The sequence below is a fragment of the Varanus komodoensis genome, unplaced genomic scaffold, assembly GCF_004798865.1.
Source record: "Varanus komodoensis strain SLA01 unplaced genomic scaffold, ASM479886v1 scaffold10, whole genome shotgun sequence".
In the NCBI taxonomy this organism is placed as follows: domain Eukaryota; kingdom Metazoa; phylum Chordata; class Lepidosauria; order Squamata; family Varanidae; genus Varanus; species Varanus komodoensis.
In genome coordinates, this window is record NW_025335269.1 from 17,174,656 (window position 1) to 17,195,340 (window position 20,685).

The 20,685-nt window shown below is 37.0% G+C and overlaps 1 protein-coding gene across 12 annotated transcripts in view; it reads left to right on the forward strand.

The window, feature by feature from the left end:
- Positions 1–20,685, forward strand: part of LRRFIP2 (LRR binding FLII interacting protein 2) — a 50,624-nt gene that overhangs the window by 10,234 nt on the left and 19,705 nt on the right. For 5 of the 12 annotated variants that reach the window (XM_044454944.1, XM_044455011.1, XM_044454952.1 and 2 more), the window contains exons 4-15: positions 545–595; positions 2,467–2,520; positions 2,617–2,661; positions 3,292–3,360; positions 5,530–5,592; positions 7,115–7,189; positions 7,740–7,787; positions 7,868–7,912; positions 10,618–10,665; positions 10,774–10,830; positions 13,680–13,748; positions 17,542–17,655. The exons of 2 other annotated variants lie outside the window; for them this stretch is intronic. In XM_044454944.1, coding sequence (XP_044310879.1) covers positions 545–595; positions 2,467–2,520; positions 2,617–2,661; positions 3,292–3,360; positions 5,530–5,592; positions 7,115–7,189; positions 7,740–7,787; positions 7,868–7,912; positions 10,618–10,665; positions 10,774–10,830; positions 13,680–13,748; positions 17,542–17,655 — 738 coding nt within the window. The remainder of the gene's footprint in view (positions 1–544; positions 596–2,466; positions 2,521–2,616; positions 2,662–3,291; positions 3,361–5,529; positions 5,593–7,114; positions 7,190–7,739; positions 7,788–7,867; positions 7,913–10,617; positions 10,666–10,773; positions 10,831–13,679; positions 13,749–17,541; positions 17,656–20,685) is intronic. 5 more of the 12 variants (XM_044455000.1, XM_044454980.1, XM_044454990.1 and 2 more) reach the window with 5 other exon arrangements.

A 20,685-nucleotide genomic window follows, 5' to 3' on the forward strand; every position in this document is an offset into this window, starting at 1 on the left:
ATGAAATGCACCATGTGAAAGCTTTTAGTAGGAGATTTTACTACTAAAGATACCTTTTGAGAAAGTTTAATATGTTACTTTTGTATTCCTTTTCCCTACCACTCTTCTAAGAGTGTATATGGTAGTGTTGTGGTATACCAAGTGAAGTCCTCATTGGGTCCAAATGTTTTTTTAAAAGTGTAGGCAACATTGCTTTTACATGGAATATTGTTTTGCACGCTACAATTTTATACTAATGTTTGTAGTTTTGAAAGTGTGCTATGGTGTGGATCATTATTACTGTATTTGAAATACTTGTCAATAAGTGTGTCTCTAGTTTTTCTCTCTTGCATTTAAACTGGGTTTCTGAATATCACTCAGTAGGCTTTGCTGATAGAATATATCTGTGGAGATAAAATGGTGAATTGGAACATAATTTTGATAATACGGTTAATATTAATACGGTTTAATTTTAATAGGGTTTTCCAAGCAACATCTTTAAAGGGTGGCAACTGTTCCTGTTGGAATTGTCTTGTGAAATAAGAATATTTTTACCTTTTTGTAGCTTTCTCAACGTTCCTATGATAGAAAATGGGGACATATCCAGAAGTGGATGGTAGGGAAGGATTGCCTGATGTGTGGTGTGTTACACTTAGAAAAACTAACCTGATTGGAGTGCTCCATTTACTAATTCTCTTGTATAATCTTCAATATCAGCAATAGCATGTCTCTGATTTAAAGCTTTTTACATTAAAAATATGTAAAACATAATTACATTAATGCAGCAACATAAGTAAAAGTTATGCAGTATCTGTTTTAAGTAACTCTCCCTTTGAATATATGGGATTTTAAAGTGCTTAATCTTGGGCAAATTACATTCAAATGTTATTGTTCTGACTAAATGGAGACTTAAGGAACCAACACTTGTATCACATCATGTCCGTGCATTCAGCCAAGACAATGAGATCTCGTGCTTTCCCTAAGGAATCTTTCTTCATTCAAGGAATCTTCAAACCTTCCAAATTTTTAGCATTTGGTTATTAAGGTTTTGCCAGTCGAATACACTGTGTACACGGATTGTTTCCATCCCCAGAAAAGCCTGTGCTGAGAGTTGAGAGAACCTCCTGAAAAGCATGGACTTTTGTACAGGCAACTGGAGCAGGAAAAGGGAATTGTTCAAAATCTGTTCACACAAGGTGCCTTGGCACAGTTTTCAATGATTCTCCCTTTTTGCTGTAGAAAAGGAGAAATTGTTGCATGAGTGACTCCTTTTCATTTAGTCTTTGGTTTTGAACCTATATCATTACTCTTCTAAAAGAAATAACTTACTACTGGTAATTATAGCATGCACCATAGGTTAGTTTCTCCTACTGTATCTTCTCTATTAGAATTTTAAATTGTAATTCTAAATCTCCTTCCATCTTCTCTGTGCTCTGTCTGTATTTGATTTCAATTTTTTTTAGCTATTGAAGCTAAAAAATAAATTTCATCAATTGTATCATAATTATTCCAAAGAATGTGATAACCCATCTTACTGCTTCATCTAGTCATAACAAATGAAATTATTGATTGTATAAAATATTTGAACACTAGCCTCTAGTAAATCATTTTGCAGATATGTTCTTGTATTTTAACTTATTGTTGAAAGCTAGTGATGGATTCACACAATGTGCTGAACACCATACAGACCAGCCATATGGTGTGGATTGTTTATGGAGTACGTAAAACCACAGTGCTCTTGATAGATAGGATGGCTCACTGAGGCTTTTTCTATCTTTCTTTCCCTCTTTCTTCAGCCAGTGTCCCGGTCTTTTGCAGCAGAACCTGGGTTGTCTTCTTCTCTGTCCTAATCACAACCTCTTTTCATTTGCTATTTTTTTTTTTATTTTTGTTGCTCTCATGTATGATGAGGAGCTGGCAGCTGTCTTGATGCTAAAGAGACTGGTTGCAGGCTGCTTGGTTATGAGTGCCTTGCTAGGCCACTGTGCAAGCAGCTTCCCTTTTGCATGCTAGCTGCTGCTGGCTTTTGAAATTTCTTTCAAGGATTGAACAGCACAACAACCCATCAATGTTCAAAAGACCAGACCAAGTCACTGATTATCAGTGTAGCTTGTTGCCAAAAATTTGATGCTTCTTGCATCAAAAGTAGTTTTTAGTGTACGTACATGGATGCAAATGTAATTTTTCAATTAAAACTCATACTTTTAGATTGTGACCCTAATGCTAATGAATTAGGGTTGTTTATATTATATTGGGCAATCTGAAATGTATTTAGGTAAACTGATACATATTGAAAATCAAGGTAGGCTTTTGTAAGGTAAAAGGAGGAAGAATGAGACTTCTGTGAACAATTGGATCAGTGAATTCTACTGGAGCAGAATACTGTTGGGGCAGGAAGTTAAAACTACTGGCTTTACTGTTCTGGGCTTCCATTCTTATTTTTTCCTCCCTTTCCTAAATAACAGTATTTGGTGTTTCCCTTCTTAGGATGATTCAGAGAAGGCTAGGTATTCACACCGGTCCAGCCGGCAGTCATATCTGGTTTGTACAAACCTCTAAAATCAGAGTTTTCTTTTTTCCTTCTGTTTTTGTTTTTTTTTTAAAGTCATTTCATTTTTGATTTAATTTTGTGATCAGGGATCTGATGGCTTGGCATCTACTCGAAGTACTGGTAGTCACAGGGTCAGTATATAAAGTATTCACTTTATACTCATGTTGAGTGTGTTTCTTTGCATTTTCCTTTAAATCAAAACAAAATGATCTAGAATGTTGTAAAAACTTCAATAGCTTTAAATGCCTTAAGAAAAAAATGGGAATAAACTTTAGGAAAAAATATTTGAAAGTCATAAGATTATTGTCTTTGTACACATATTACTTTAATATCTAAATACTTTCAAATTTTAAGATTTTTCTAGTAGAATGTGTATTTGCTTATTCTTTTATTCAGGAGAGGAAGAATGATTGAAAAGGTAATAGAACCAGGGAAGTAGAGATGTTGTTAAGCTACTATTTTGTTATCCCTGTCCATTGGCTATGCTTGTTGAGGCTGATGAGATTTGAAGTCTAAGTTCTTCATTCCTGTTCCAATGGAAGAGCTTATTCTAACTGCATTTCAGTATTGAATTTCATTGTGTTAATGAATTTGGTGAAAATCAGAATTACGAAAATGGTAGTCAAAAGCATAATTTTTTTAGTAATAGTAAAGCTAAAGTATTATCTAAAATTTTAGTAGAAAATAAAGAAATAAAGCAACTTTTCATGTTGCAAACTTTAGTTTTGAAGTTCATAATCTTCTACAATTCCGTTCTTAAGAGTCCCTCCATTGATGCCAGTGGGACACACAGGAGCAGAACAAGTACTTCCAGGAGGAGAGATCTTGTGGTGCGTAATCCAGATGAGCATGCTGTGGTTTGTTCCCATCACATTTGTGTGCACTAATGAGTAATAGTAATGACAACATATTTTAACAATTAAACATGGAAGATTAAGGGATTTATCATGTTCTGTGAGAACTTTGCCTATAGGAAGGGGGAAGAGAGAGACAGAGACAGATGATAAAGCTCTTGGCATCTAAAGTCATAGTCCCTAAGACCAGTGTTGGTTGCATGAAATGTGGACAGGCAAATGTTAGTCTAAATATTAAAAGAGTGAGGTAGGGCCGGGAGAAATTATATTTTACTTATATGGAATATCTTTGAAGGCCTATGGCAAATGCCACCATGAACAAACTATTCTTTAAAAAGCCTAGTGTGTGCATACTATATAATATATATAATAAAAAGAAGCTCTTCTTTGTCTCATTCACTAATTTTAGCTATATTGAATGACGTGTGCTTCTATGGTTTTTGCTTTTGAAATTGGGTTCTAACTTTTTTTAATGGGAAGAACAGCTATGCAAAATAGTCACATTTTGTATGTAGTTGCAGAATTTATCTCATATGACATTTCAATGTTGTACTTGATTTGCAAAGGAGTTGTTAAAGTATTGACTAACCTTTGGCTCCCGTTCTATTTTTTAATAATTACTATTTGCTTTTAAAAATTAAGCAAGTTTAATCTGCAGATATATAATTTAAGATATGAGATTCAAGAGAGGTTATGGAAAGAAACGAAGAGGTTGCTTTTCTGTTATTAATTTTTCCATAGGTTTCATTTATAAGATTTTTGTGATGTAAATAAAATTTATTTATTATAAACATACTCATTTAAGATATAAAAGTGGAATTTTCTACAAGAAAAAGTAACCATGGCATAATTTCCACTTCTTTTTTGCTGTGTTCCCTGTCCTATAATGTGAGAAGACTATACATTTTTCTTTATTTACAAACTATATCTTCTATGTTACCCTTTAGCAGAAGTGGCTTCAAGAAATAAAAGGATGTTGATTTTTTTCCTGTGTCAAGAAAGAGACAGGAATACTAGAAAGTCTCACTGAAGAAATATCCTTGATTGGGAGTCTTCTAGTCAGTGTCTATGTGTGGTATCGCCTTTGTAGCGCTGCTCCCCTACTCCTTACACTTCAGGTTGCAGGCTATTTTATGTAGGAGGTGCTAAGATTTGGGTGCTAATTATTGCATTTCTGGAGCAACTGTTTTTGCTGTTAATCCAATGTGAAGTTCAGGATCTATACTTTAATTTGATGCTAGCCATCATGGCCTTGTTCACATTTTCCACAGATCATAGGTTAAACAATGCATGGGTTGTTGTGCATGAGTGTGAAAGACTGGACACACTGCTTGCGACTGAATGACCTAGTTATTAACCCTGGTTTGTTTTTGGATTAACTGCTGGGTTGTGGAGCCCTAAACAATCCAACAGTCTGGATTTGAATGCACCATCCTATGCAGGAGCCTGCCTATCTATCTATCTATCTATCTATCTATCTATCTATCTATCTATCTATCTAAAGTTTTTATATGCTGTCCCTTTGCTATATAGCCTCGGGACGGCTAACAGATACAATATAAATACAATATAAATAACAATAACAATTAAAACTCAGAAACACCCTGGCTGCACAATTAAAATCTATAAACATTACACAGTGTTAAAATATTGTCTGAATAAAAAGGTGGATGCTGAGTAAATCCAATCATGGATTGCTGAGTAAAAGTGGGTGTGACTGCTGTATGTCTGCTTTCTTCTCTGAAAGCCTATCAGGTATTGAATGTATGGATTGTCATTACCTGTGAAGGGAGGTATGGCAGACATTTCTGTATATACACGTTAAAGATGAGCTTTATCAAATGATTTCTGGATATCATTAAACAGAATGATAGCTATATTTCCTGTATCCAGAACAATCTGTAAATACATTGTGAAATGTATGTGAACTATGTGCTAGTCAGTAATACTCAGAGGGGAAAATGGGCATATTATAGCTTGTAGAAGACTAATCTATGTATTGTTTTGCTCAATTCTCTTTTGTAGCTTCTTTGGGTAAATCAGTAGTCAAGTGTATAAAAAGGTGTATTGCTAAAGTGATCATTGGAATTGCTTCTGAGGATGCTACTGCTCCTTGATTATTGTAATAGTCTTTTTACTCAACAGAGTCATTCTTATGGGGATTCTTATGGTGGGAAGAAGTCTTCTAGTTCTCATAAAGATCTTTTGGTTAGTATTTCTCTTGGTGTTTGCTATAGTTTTACTTCTTCACAACTTCTATATAAACAATATTTTTCTACACATTTAATATATTAGCTATACAGTATACCCCTGTGAAGTCGCAGTTCAGCGTTTGCAATTTCAGTCTTTCATGGGAATTTTCTCCAAGTGAGTCCAAGCCGATCTCCTTGTGAGTAAGCCGGCACCTTGCCGTGTGATAGCTTACTTGCAAGGAGATTGTCTCCTCCAAGTTTGGACTTGCTTGGAGAAAAAGATCTCTGCATGCGCCTGCCCCTGTCCCTGCCTCGCCACGTGTGCACACCTACCCCCCAGCCTGGCCTGCACCTCCTGCCCACACCGCCTTGCTGTCTGGCGCCCATCGCCAGCACCAAATTCGTGATTTTTCATAATTCACAGGGGCTTTAGGGACATAACCCCCACGAATTTCGGGGGAATAATGCATAATGTTCCTTTTCTATCCAAATAAAACATTGATGACTCTGCATACGCTTTGTTTGTGTTATGCAATGGCAGCTAAAGTGGCAGAGTCAGAAACAGTAAAAAGTGAACAGGGTGATTGACATTAGGCATAATAAAACCCTTGTGAGAAACTAGTAGTTCTCATTTTGCTATCTTATAGATTTTGTCATTTTTCTTTATATATGTTGCCCCTTTCCTAGGTTGTTTCCAGGATACTGCTTTGAATTGTTGACATTAATATTGAACCCAAGAATTTAACATTTTGTTTGCTAGTTGCATTTGTTCTACTAGGCATAGGAATCTACTTTATTAAGCCACTCAGTAATGAGTGCTTGAAATTCCATTGAAGAACAGCCTATATAAGGTCAGGTACTTGAAATGAAGTAAACATCTGAAAGTACTTCACTGAATTATTGCAACATAGTTTAAATAGCATGATTTCTAGAAAACATTTGTACACAATTTCAGAACCCTTAGGTTTGTGGATTTTTAGGATAACTGCTTTTATAATGGTTACTGAGTAAATTTTGTGACTCCTTGGCACCAGGTTTAAGTTGCTTTGCTGTCTTATGAGAACTCCCACATTAAACAGTTTAGTGTACATTTTAAATATATTACTTAACTTTATATTACTTTACTGACTTTATATTACTTAAAGTGGATTTAACACCTATGGGTGGAAGTGCCACTATTTAAAGGTCTTGCAATATAATGAATTTTTTTTTCTGGTTTAACAAATACGTGCAGTCAAATACTTTGTATAGCATGTAAAATGAATATCATTAATACAAGTCAATACAAAATGTTCTGCATCTTTTATTTATTAAAGCAGCTGACCCTAGAAGCATCTATAGTTTTAAGAATCATTGTGTAATGTAGAGCATATAGGTGGGTAAGCAGCTGCCTGCTCTTTTCTACATGATATTTTAGTGTTTTAGAGTATCATAATTGACCATGTGTCCTTAATACTGGACGAGAGATCAATCCTTTGAGTGCTTTGAAAGTTTGTATCTGAATGCTTTATATAATTTTGTAACATATTTTTTAACAGAGTGGATTTTACCATGACCAGCGAAATTACAGCAGCCTTAGGCATAGCAAACCACTTTCTGTCTACCATCCTCGGGTTTGTCAGCTTCTTTTTTGGCTGAGTTACTTTTTTTCTTACTGGAGACTTGACTAATGAAAGCTAACATCACTACAAAATAAAGCTTTGATTGCTTTTTGGTGTTGCCCTCTGGATTCAGAAATTACTGAATACATATTGCTTTCTTTTAATATGGATAGACATAATTTATTACTGCTGTGCAAATCAAATAATGGGATAGAAATAATGTCAGACCTAATTCAGTTTTGCATCTGCTTAATTTTTTGTGATGTGATTACTTGTTTTGAGCCTGACTGTATGTTACAACAATACAGCCCACAATTTTCTGTATGGCTGTTCATGCTTAAAATGTGTTCAGTTAAAAAATACAGGTGTTTAAATGATAAACTAATTTTAAGTGAAGCAATGTTAGAGTCATATCCTAGTTCTAGTTTTGTGTCACTTGCATTGTTTTTATGGACTCACTTTATGACAATACTAACATTAGTTTTGTATGTGTATATATTATGAACAATGTGCTCCATTTGTACAGCATCAGATGTAATATGATGTCTTATTCTTGTTATAGTCATCTTCTCTATACAGCGATCCTTTGGCAACAACTAAGAGTTACAGGGTTAGTACAGTGTGATGCAATACTCTATATTTAGTTATTAGAAAGTTCCAGAAATCTAAAAACAATGCTCTTCTCTATAGGTGTCTCCAGATGTTAACACTGGTTTGATAAGAAGTGCCAGTTTGGTTCGTATGCAGATCTGCATGGTTGCCTTAACCTTGCATTTTGAGAGTACTGTGGCTTGGAGCATTGTTGTGTTTTGCTTAGAAAACTCTTAGCTTAAGTATGTATGAATCTAATGATGAAGAGTATATGAAAGTATGGACACTCATGCATTTCTGTCATATGAAATAGACATGGTAGTATCTGTGCAGTTACTGTTTTTCTATGTGTTTGGTGAACATTACTGTCTCTTCTGTTGGGCTGTGATTGCAAGGTTTGGGTGATAGAGGGAGGCTTCTATGGTGCTCATGCATAAACTGTACAGGCTTTCTTGCAGCTCCTTTAATTTCTTTGGGATTTGTCAGGAAAGTTAACTCTTTGCTGTTGTTAGTCGCAAAGTCGTGTCCGACCCATCACGACCCCATGGACAACATGGACAACATTCCAGATTTATGGAATATTTCATTCCTAATTGTGACTTTATATCAATTGTTCTTTGCCATCTCAAAAATGATCTGAAGACAGCCTCATCACAAAGTACAAAATGAAGGGCATGAAGTAATTACTTTAGGCTTCTCAAAGCTTATCTGAGAAGGGGACTGAGAAGTCATAAAATTGAGAGAATTACATGGCTAAATGGATGATATTGTCCCATTCCCCTTTTGGTGCAACTCTTTTCTGCTTTTTCCCTTTTACTATACTTTTCAGTTGAAAAGCTCCTGGAAACTCTGCACAAATTAGCCTATGTGCAGTCTGGGCTTGTTGCCTAATTTCACTTCTCCACTCCCTTTGACTACTGAGCCAGAGAAGGAAAATGACCATACAAGATTATACTTACTTGGACAGCAGTAGGAGTCCGGTTGCAAAAGAATGGCTATAATTTTTTTAAATTATGAACACTTCTCTGGGGTAGATTTTTTCCAGAAAGAATAGTGAACCAGTGATAGTTGCTCCAAAATGTCACTTGGAGAGGCAGTTACTGGTAGTGTTGGATTAGATTGCAGATTATCAGGGATTTGCCACTCTTACTGAGCAGATTGCTACCCAGTCCCCATAGCCCACATCAAAATTCCTCTCCTTGGTTGGGCAGCATGACAACCATTGTGGATTGAACAAACACCAGAACAAGCTATGGATTGTCAGAATGGTTTGCTGCCAAAAAATAAGCCAGCCTTTGGGAAGTAGTTGTAGTTACACCTGGTAGGTTGTTGTGTCATGCAAAGCCAGTCAGTCTCTGCCATCAGTGGGAGGTCAAGTATCCTGATGGGGATTCATATAGTCAATACAGCTGAAAAATCTTTCATGGTGTTTTTACAATAAGTTTGCACTTATCAACTTGGTTTTACTACTTCATACTTTACTTCTGTAATGGGGCTATCATGGAAGGATTTTGGAGTGATAACCGAGAGCAGTCACCTCTGCTCCTATTGGAAAGTCTTCTGTTAACCCACCCTTGTGGAGCTGGTGCTCATGTCAGGATCCATTTTATAAATCTGCTGAAATGCTACTTAACAATATTTCTCGTAGAAATGAGGGAATATGAGACATCATTTCTACTTCCTTCCTTTTCAGAGAACTATAATAAATTGCAAATAATAGAAAAGAATCTGAACAAATCAAGTACCTCCTGGCTGCAACAGGGACTACAGCCCTCATGTTGCTAGCTGGAGGTCAGAAAATAACCATAAAAGTAAAATCCAGAAGCTCAAACTGTATTATTCTTTTCCTCTCTATTGGGTATTTTGGCATGAAATCTATATAGCAATCCTGCTTATAAACCTGACATGCTTAAAGTTAATGACAGTAGTGCATGGGAAATGAACAAATTGCTAGTGCTTGAACGTTTGTGTTTTGTTCATAAACCTTTTGGAAAGATAAGGCCTATTTGTAGAAATTGCAAAATCTTTAGAGGTTTTCAACAAAGGGATGGAAATCATATAATAGGAATACTTTAGGTATAGACTGTGGTGTTTTAAGATGCTCAGCTGAATTATATTGCTTCTTTGAAGCTGAAAATATATGGATTAAATTACACAATTTCATTTTTTATTTGTGAATACTTTTGCATTAGATTTTTAAAAGATAATTTCTATATTTGCAAAGCTTAGAATTTGTTATGTTTTGGCTGGTAAGAGTCCTTAAATAGTATGAATAATAGAAGCTGAAAAGAATAATTCCATCTATAAAATATCAATAAACATAGTGAATAGCAGTTACTATTTGGTATTAAATATTCTAGGCACTGTATTAAAAAAAGACAGGTGATGCCTACAGGTTTAACAGTCTAATAACATTTTCCATTATAAAAATACCACTTAATAAAAAGGCATTTGAGGTTCTCTTCCAGGGCTAGGCAGTTTTTCCCTTTGAGAATCACATTCCATTGGAGAACTTGTTGAGTCAGTCAGAACTGGAAATAGGCCATCTTCCCTTTTAATTTTTGATGCCTTCTTTCCTCTATCTGTGACATACCCTTTTTCTTTTCCTCCCAACTGAAAAAGCTTCTGGGGAAGATACAGAACACTTTTCACAGGCCTGAAGTGATTGCTTGCAGAGTACCTCCTGCATTTCATCTTTCCATCAAATTTTCCTTAAAAAAAAAAAAAAAAACTTTAATGAAATTGGGTCCCTTTGGCCAAATGATTGTGCATGTGCTTGCATACTACATAGATGATCTCTCTTGTTCTCCAGTGCTGTAATTACAAATGCTGTTTTCTTTGTTCTTTAGGCATCATTATGTGGGGATGGATTGTATAAGTCATACGGTTATCGTACTGTAAGTCTACAGGGATTTCTTTTGCATTTTACACAATATACTTTTGTGGCTACAAGTAGCTGAAACCAAATATTTCCCTTTCTATTTCTGTTATGACTTTGCTTTTAGCCTTCTGAATACAGTTATTATTCTTCAAGAGCAAGCTCATCACGAAGTAGTCCAGTGGTGAGAGGCTTTATGCATGTCTTAAAGTTTTGCATTTTTGACTAATGCTTTTATGTTGATCCACATGTGTGAATTACTCTACTGATAAATGCATGGGTAGTCAATTTCTAATTTACTTTATAGAAGGTGATGTAAAAGGTTAATCAGAAAAATAGGCAACTTTGGCTAGGAATCTGTAAATCAGGGAAAAGGTTTGCCTCTGCAAACTTGTTTATTCAGTGTAGAATGAGAATGAAATACTGTACCAAGAAATTTGGACAGTAGTATAGGGGAAATCTCTCTTTAAATTAATGTTTGGACACAGCTGTGAAAGTCACTAGATGGGTTCGTATGACACATTAACCTCCCTGTGAATTTTATACATGTTCTGCAGGTAAAATTTTCCTGTGCCAGACAGAAAGTCAGGACACAGCAGGAGGGCATGTCCCACCTCCTGACCCCTTCTCTTTTCTTCCGTCTTGGTCTTTCTGAAGTATCCTGGAGGATACTGCAGGAGTACCGAGGAGAGCAGAATAACAGTTAGCAAAAGTTGGTATTTTCAGGTGCTGCCATTCACTTCCACACCCAGATAAAGAATGTTGGATAAGAATATGGGAGTCCCATTTCCTGAGATGTTTTGGCTTTCTTCTTGTGTTTTGATCATACATGATGGATGCTATATCCACACAGTAAATAATGATGGACAAAATATTTAATTGTGTCATTTCTTGTGACATCTTAATCTGTCAGGACCATCTTAATTGGTCTTTTTTCATGTTTGTTTGTCTCTGGCATCCACGAATGTTACTCAAATTTTGATTGGACATTATTGCAGAAAGGGCAGGTCACTTGTAATCTGAATGCTTTAATGTTGTACATGAGTCTGCTTATCAACTGATACTGCGTACCATGATCTTGTCACCCTGTGATAATCAGGTATTTCCTGGTGCATGTTACTGTTTAGTGAAAATCCTGTTTAAACATTTTCATTAGTCAGAAGGAAACTGCAATACTGTAAAAGGTCAAGGCATTATTATTGCTATTACTGTTATTACATTGCTTTTATATCATGTTTCTTTTCCTCTTATGAAGAACCGATGGTGGCTTACATAGCTCCATTTTATCCTCATAATAACAACCCTGTGAGATAGTTTGTACTAAGAGTGAGTGACTGGCCTGAAGTGAGTTTCATGGGTGAGTGAATCTCCCAGGTCTCCTGTCAAACACTCTAACCACCATTCCACCCTGGCTCTCTGAAGTATCCAGTTCAAATTTCTGCTCACCATGAATTCCGCAGGAAATCTTTATTTTTCAGCATGGTATCTTCTATATGGTGATGTCACATGCTTCCTTACTGGATAGTTGAAAGGAATAGTGAGATAAGATGTGTGAAATAACCAAAGCTTTTAGTAAAGGTTTATGTGGAGGGGTGTTTGTGTGTATACACAAAAGTATACACAAATAGGCCCATACTAATCTGTCTAATTATTTGTAGCTCATTAACCTTTATTAAGAATTCAGGGCATTTCACATATGCTTTGTTGCAATTCTTATAACAAGCAAAGCAGAGGGAGAGATAGTAGCTGCATTCACATATAATGCTAGATCATACTGCATGGTTACTGCACAGTGTGGTTGCACCTTGGGTCCTGGGTTCAGACAATCACGTGGTTTCCATGCATGTGTGGTTTTCACATTTCTCCATCTTTCCACATATTGTTGGAAGGAATCCTATCAGTCCCCACAGCTGAAAATCAACCCCAGGGTGCACCACTTCTGCCTGCACCTCCTGCCTCTTCCTCATTGGCCTATACACTAATCTGGCCCACAAACTCTCTCCCTGGTATTATGTTTTGTTTTTTTGCTGCTCAGAAGAAGCAACTGCCTACTCACTGGTAGCACTTTTACTCTACAGTAGCACTCCCTTGTGCTGCCATACTACATGTCACTATGCAAGCATACCCACCCACACCCACCTCCTCGCCCCATCCTTGCTATACATGGGCATAGGTGGCATACCTGCTCCCTGTAGCATCAGTGTGTGCAGTTCTGTCTGGGAATTTTTCTTGGCTGGTTGTTCAGAATATGCTTGTCCCTCAGCTATGGCAGAGTGGTAGGGGACAGTCCCAAGGAAGATAGGAGTGGAGCAAAGGGTGGGAGACAGAGCAGGAAACATGGCTTTTTCAGAATAAGTGCCCTGTTGGTGATGTCTGTGTGCAACCTGTGCGCTCCTTTTGTGTGTAGTACCTTTGACAAGATGAGAATGCTGGCCGTAAGAGTGGAGCAAAGGGGCAGCAGTTTCAAAGCACTGCTAAGTAAACTGCCACAAACAGACTGGAGGGCCAAGCATAGCTGTCTCCAAGATCACTGCTCCTGGAGGTGATATGGAAGGAGATTCAAAAGCTGCATGTGGACATTGGGATGACAGTGCACGGGTAGAGAAGACAGAAGGCAGAGGAATCAACCATTTGTGAGGCAGACCAGGATAGTTGACAATACAGGCTGAAAAGTGCTATGCCTGTGGACACTGGGAGAAAAACCTGCAATTTAGTTTATATTTCATAGTTGAACCCTCACTAACTGGTATTCTTCTGAGAATGTAATATACCTATGTGTGCAGAGTACAGCCGCACTACTTCACTTTTGCTTCATTCTTTGTACCTCTGTACATAGGCCATCCATCATGATGGTCATTTTGCTAAGAAGAGTGGCATCATGAAGATATTTTTTCTCCGCATGCAACTTTGGCTTGCACATGTTAGCATGGCTATGGATCATCAACATAACTTAATATTCAGCACTTAATCTGGATACAAACAAATGTTTATTTAATGCTGAATTATTTAATTACTTGTCTTTGAATCTTATAGTCTACGGATGATGAATCAGGGAGCATTGCATCCTCTGATCGTGCTGTTCGAGGCCGGAGGGATAGTGTGGTGAGCAGGGTTGCATGGTTGTTAAGTGTGTACTATATTTTAATGTTATCAAGTCTTTACACCTAACATTTTACAGTCCTGAGACAAATAATAGATGTCAGTGCTAACACTATGCAACTTTAGCTTGAAGTAGTTCTGTTCTATTTTATTAGTCCAAAAGGTGGGACTGAATGCTACTTATGATTTGAAGCTCCAGAAATACATGTATGAGTTACTCTATTATCTTGATAGAAAAGCCTTCCCACCTGCCCTGAATAACATATTTTTATGAATTTTTGTTTGTTCGTTCTGAAAATGTTTATTAAAGTATCATTTGGTTCAAATAGGAGCAGACAATCACTATTGAAACGATAATCGGTTTAATCATGTATACAGAAAAGAAAGAATACTCAAATATACCTATATACAAGGGGTTGGATCTAAGGAAATGAAAGAATTCCTTATTTATCAATAAAAATAATTGACTTCTCCAACTTACAGTAAATCATAAACACTGTATATTGCAATTTCAAATGTGAAAACTCAGTTTTTTGTTATGAAAATGTTTATTACAGAATAAAACTTTATACCATCTATCTAAAGGTCTGTAATGAAGGAGCCAAGCTTATTTCCCTAGAAAGGGAGTTATACAATTCTAGTGAAACTGCATAATGGTCCTGTCTCAAGTTTCCATCAGCTTTACTTTTTCAAGATGTGTGAGACAGTACAGGGTCTTCAATAGTTTCCGGACAGGTTCGTACAAGAGGAGAGAGTTCAAGCTGTTTGGAGCATTATGGGTGTGAACCAGCACCTTGAACGCACAGAGAGTATATTGCCATAATCTAAACATGATGTGACTAAAAGCATAGATCACAGTAGGTAAACCTGCTAAAGCTGGGAAAGGCACTCCTTATCACTGACAGTTCTGGAAAATCCCCAAGCAGCATATCTGATCCTTCTTAGTGTGTACAACCCCATCTGAAGCAGACTGTAAAACCGAGTCCTGTGTTGGCTTTTCTGCTGTGTAACAGGATATCAGTCTTGCTTGAATTGAGCCTTAGTTTATTGACCCATATACAGTCACACATTGCACTCAGGCAGTGTTTCAGGACTTCCATTGTTTGCTTGGCAACAATCTAAAAAGAGAGAACTTGGTATTATTAGCATACTGAAGAAATTCAGTCCCAGACTCTCATTGATACCTCCTAGAAGCATGAGGACATAACACAGAGAACATAGTTGGAAGAGGCTAAGTCATCCAAGACCACGTTCTTGGAACAGTCAGCCAGATAGAACTAGAATCCCTGCAATATAGTACTTCAAAGTCCCCAGCAAGCCAAGTATTCCAGAAAGATGATATGATTGATGGTATTGAATGCTACTGAGATGTCCAGGAAAATGAGGACATACTCTCCTTGTATAGTTGCTGGCATAAGTCATCCACCTAATGACCAATGCTATTTCCATCCCCAAACCTACATGGAAAAGGATCCAAGTAATTTTTTTTATCCATAAACCCTTCCATGGAGTTGTGACGCTACCTTTTGCTTCATTTGTTATCAAATATGGTAGGAGCTAAGGAAGGTCAATATAGGTCTAACCACTGCAATCTTTAGAGAGCCAGAACATGACCTTTTTTCAAGGAACCATGTAGGAACTGTCAAAGGAAGGAGATATCAAGATCCAATCCAGAATTAACTTTTTTTTACCCAAAATAAAATATAAACAAAAAATGGCTTGTCCTGATGAGTTAGAATTTGAAACTAGCTTGTGAATCTGGATTTCTTAAAGGGGTGATAAGACAGGATCTGTGTTCAGACCTAATGCTAAACTTTTTCAGCCTGATAGATTCCTGGTTACTTCTGCCTGCAGGAAGAATCAAGTAGAAATTACCCAGTAGCTGACACCAACACACTACTTCTTACCAATAAGCCAGAATTCTTAGTGCATGGGTCCTCAAACTATGGCCCACCATGCCCCTTTATCTGGCCCGCCATGCCCATTTGGATCCGCCATCACCCACCTTGCCCCCCACCCACCCCAGCCTCGCCTTGCCTCCCCTTGCCACGTGCCCCACCCCGCCTCAGTGCGCATGCCCACATGCACCGCCACTGCCCCCGCCCCTGTACCAGCCCACACGCACTGCCGGTACCACCTTTCCAGCCCGCGCCCAGCACCGGCAGCTTTGAACTGGCCCCCTGGTGAAAAAGATTGAGGACCCCTGTCTTAGTGAATTGTGTGACTGCTGCTGCAATTATGTATATCTTTCAGAATCCACATTCTTTTACTGAATTTCTTCCTCATGATCTTCTACCACATGCTTTTCAATTTCTGTTTGTTTTCTCTTCCTGCTTAGTCTTCCTGCGATATAGCAGTGACATTGTTTATAGAGAAGTTCAAACTGTTCTGATTTATAGTATAAATATTAAAATTCCTGTCTACATCGTTGAAAAGCATAATTCAGAATGGGTTTTTCATAAAATATTTGAATTCTTTAATGGCAAATAAAAAATGTTAGTGGTAGTATTTTAGCAAATATATGACATGAAAGGTGGATTTGATGACTTGTGTTTATACCTTTCCATGCACAGAAATTGCTAGTAAAAATAAGTAGGTAAGAAGAGAATTCCTGAAGTAAAGGTGACGTTGTGAGTAGGCACCTTCCATTTATCACCTCTGGTTATAGTCCATTGCAGGAGCAGTATTTGAAAAACAGGGTTTGAGGAATATATAAATGCAACATTGTTTGCTAACAAAATTTTGTCTTATGATACATGGATTTAAAATGTATCCTTGGGAAGGAGCAATTAAATAGATGAACATGGGACAGTAGAAGGAAGAAAGAGGGGCAACTTGGGAATTTTGTGAATTGATAATGGGTCATGGGGAGTGAGAGATGAGTCTGAAGAACAAATATGCTAAAACATAAGTGGATTGCCTAAGGGTAGTCTTCCCTGTCTTGTGTACTTCCTTCAGCCTCCAATCAGCATGGCCAATCATCAGGAATGCTGAGAGTTGTTACCTTAAATATCTGGAAGACACCAAGTTGGATACAGCCATCCTAAGCATTAACAAGATTAGCCTAGGGAACAGTTTGATATTCTGAGTATCTCATTACGCATCTTTCCCTTGATTTTATTGATAAAAAATGGTTTGCATGATATTCAACAGTTCTTTCAATGCAATTGAATGTGACCATCGGAGGTGTTATGGCTTCATACCTATTGCCCAATGAGACTCGCCTTCTTAACCTTTCAGGGTAATGTTTTGAAGTCTTACTAGGAAGAGGAATTTGTTGATTGTTAATTTGCTTAATGACATATACTGGTCATTTATAAAGAATAAGAGAGAGTTATGCCACATACTTGGTGGCTATGTAGGTGCAGGAGTTTGATATTAAAGAAGGGGAAACTTATCATGGTGTTGGGGTGGTGTGTGTTTGTTTACTTCTGTATAAAGGATCTAAGGGGCTAGTACTACCTTTCTTACTTTATCCTTCACAACCATGAAGCTGATTAGATTGAAGAATAACATCAGATATATGGCAATGCCATTGAAGTCCTCCGTAAAGTTGACATCATGTTTGCATATGTTGATAGTCCCATGCGAAACATAATTGTACATGGATTGCATTGAGTCCTATCATGTTGTGTAGGAGGTTTGCTAATGACAATTAACATGTTTCACAGCATGAAATCCCAGGGTCTTAGAAAAGACCTTATGGACGGAAATAAAATGAATGACCAAATTTCATTTTATGCCTCTGAAAAAAAATATTCTGTTTTTCTTTCTATCTGTTGTCTTGTCATTGAAGTCAACTGACTTTTCTGATCATAGTGAAACTGCAGCTGATTATTTTAGTCGCTCCAACCGTAGGGGAAGCATTGTTTCTGACTTGGATGATGTCAGCATTCCAGATATGAACAGTGTGAGTGTGCTTGGTTTTGTGCTGATACCATATTGCTGCTGGTTTACAAATGATTATCAGTTTTCTAGTATTAGAAGTATCCTAGCATACAATATAGTTTCAGGATTTTGTAACAGAAGTAATTTTGTAGTATATATGAGTTATGTTGTAAAATATATTTATTTAAAATGTCCAATTGTATGGCTAAATTCTTCTATTTTATGCCCGAAAAACGCCTCAGCTACCAACTATATAAGAAATTGGATCCTCGTTTAGGCACATGCAATTGAACTGGTAGAAGCAGAATTTCTGCCCCATAGGAATCCCACCTGCTTCTTCTCTCTCTCATGGCACACCCTCCAGCACCCTGAAAATTCATGGGTTTAGGAGTTTTTTTGCAAGCTTGATATTATTGCAGAATGTTTTATTTCATAAAAGTAAGAATTTCATTCAAACAATTTTTGGTTATAAGTTTTCTTATTTATCTTATGATCATTTAGAGTATAAATGGCATTGATGGTTGCTTGTGTATGTTCAAATTCCAGTGACAAATAGGGTGATACTGTTAGTCACAGAAATAAGTGATATTCACTATAGTAGCATAGTTTAAAAACATGGAACATTTCAACTGCAGTGTACTACACTTGTGAATTAATTTTTATTGGACCTCAGATTGCTAAAATTTATACTACAACTATAATCATACTATAACTTTGTAATAGACAAATGCTTATTAGTATAACACACACACACACACACACAATTCTGAATGCGGTTCTGTAGGAATGGAGGTTATCTTTACAAAAAATGGATATTAGTTATTGGTCTTCTGTGAACATAATATGCTTGATCTTTTAGCCCTGTGTTTGTCCCATGCTCTGATGTTTCAAACCCTGATTTAAAGTTTCGGGTAATAACAAATTCATATTACTACTCAAGGTTGAAGTCAGTGTTGTAACCATTTTAAGTGTATTACAGTAGCCTAGTCGGATAGGGCATGTTTCTGCCATTAAAAATCCCAGCTCCTCCCTCCCTCCGTGTGTGTGTGTGTGTGTGTGTGTGTGTGTGTGTGTGTGTTTCATGTCGCTCTTATTGTCAGAAGAAGTTGATACAGCTCAGATATTCTGAAGCCAGGTGCTCTGACAGGTTTAACTTAGTATACTAGAATGGCACAAGGGAACTTTTAGTAGGAATTATTTAGATCAGCTAGATTCATGAAATAGTATGGCAGCATAATAACAGATTGTTCAGCAGTCATGGCCAGAGTCTTGTCCCTGGTCCAACACAGTTATAAGCTGACGAGGATTAATAGATACATGTGCATTCTGCATTTTGTTGATTTTTTTTTTTTTAAATTCTGGCAGCAGCTACTTTTGCTTCATGGAATGCCACTTCAAGAACGTATTTTTGGGAGCCATTAAGGTTGTTGCTCAAAGAGCAAAGACAACTATGCATATATGTATGCATAGTAATCTGTATCTTTGCTATTTTCTTTTTGAAGCAAAACCTGACATTTTTGGAGGTGTTGTGAAGTCAACCATTTAAAGTAGCTTATAGGACTTTCATGCTTGGCATGTTCATTATTTTTGTAACAAGTCAAGATTCAATTAATTGAAACTTGAATAAGTGCTTTGCGAATTGTTAATAATCTGACTGTAGGTATAAAAGCTGAAGTAAAATGGATAAGCTGTTGTTATAGATACCAAAAATCTATTGGAGGATGTTAGATCTAGATAAATATACATTGTGTTCTGGTGTGCCTTGATTCAGCGTTTCCAGAAGTGCCTAAGGAAATGTCATAGGCATGCACTCTGCCAGTAAAACTTGATAGCTAGGTAACATTTCTGACACAATTTGAACATATGCTTAAGAATGTTTGTGGAATGAATTCAGAATTCTTTCTGACATTTGAGGTAGACATTTACAGATCTGCCCAGAAATTGATAATGTTTCTGTAACAATTCCATTGCTGGTTGGCTCTTATGTCTTGATCCACATATATATTTCATGGCAATTCATTGTCTTCATTTTAGGAAACAGCATATCTCAGATGTGCAGTGTTTTTAATATATAAAATGTTTCAGATCTTTTCCAGCTGTGATAGAGGCTCACTTCAGAATTGTCACAGAAGTTTTGTTTAAGAAACATAGATCTGTGCAAAATCATTTTCTAGAAATTCCAGTGCTTGCTAAGTTCCATTCATCTCACATTCACTATATTGTGAGAGAACTCAAAGAAATTATACAATGATGCAGTCTCTTTGAACTACATAATGGTACAATGCAGCTCGCAAGAAAAAGTGACACCAGCATTCCAAATAATGTGCTACTATATGAAGGTGTTTGTGTATGGCTATTTAGTCTTCAGTTGAGAATTATAACTTTATTTATTTATTTGTTAAAGTATTTATATGCCGTCCGGTCGCGAAAGCCTCAGGACGGCTCACATAGATAATACAATAAAATATAACAGATAAAATTATCGACCCACATTGGCTTCAAGAAAAACATATAAGGCATGATATTAAAACTTATTAAAATATTGCTAAATAAAAAGGTCTTAACCTGGCACCGAAAAGCATATAACGACGGCGCCAGACGGACCTCTCTGGGGAGCACATTTCATAGGTGGGGTGCCACCGCAGAGAAAGCCCTCCTCCGGGTACTTTGCCTCCTAATATCTTTCCTGGAGGGTTCCCGGAGGAGGACCTCTGCTGCCGATTTCGGGGTGGGAGGGCAAATATGGAAGGAGGCGTTCCTTTAGAATTTGCACATTGCAACTGTAGAATTCCTGAAGTATGTCTTTGCGTAGATTTGACCAACTACTTTGTCAGCTTGTCTGATCTTTCAGTTTAGAACGGGATTAAAGAAGAAAACTCGACAGACATAAGTTTGGTTCTGTTCTTGATCTAGATGCTGATAAAGCTCTTTGTTATTTGTGATATAACATGTACTATTGCATCAGTCCTGAAGTTGATCAAACACTTGTGTGTTGTGAACAAGTGATTTCTTCCCATAAATGTTTCATATAGAACTTTTTTGTCCTGAGAGT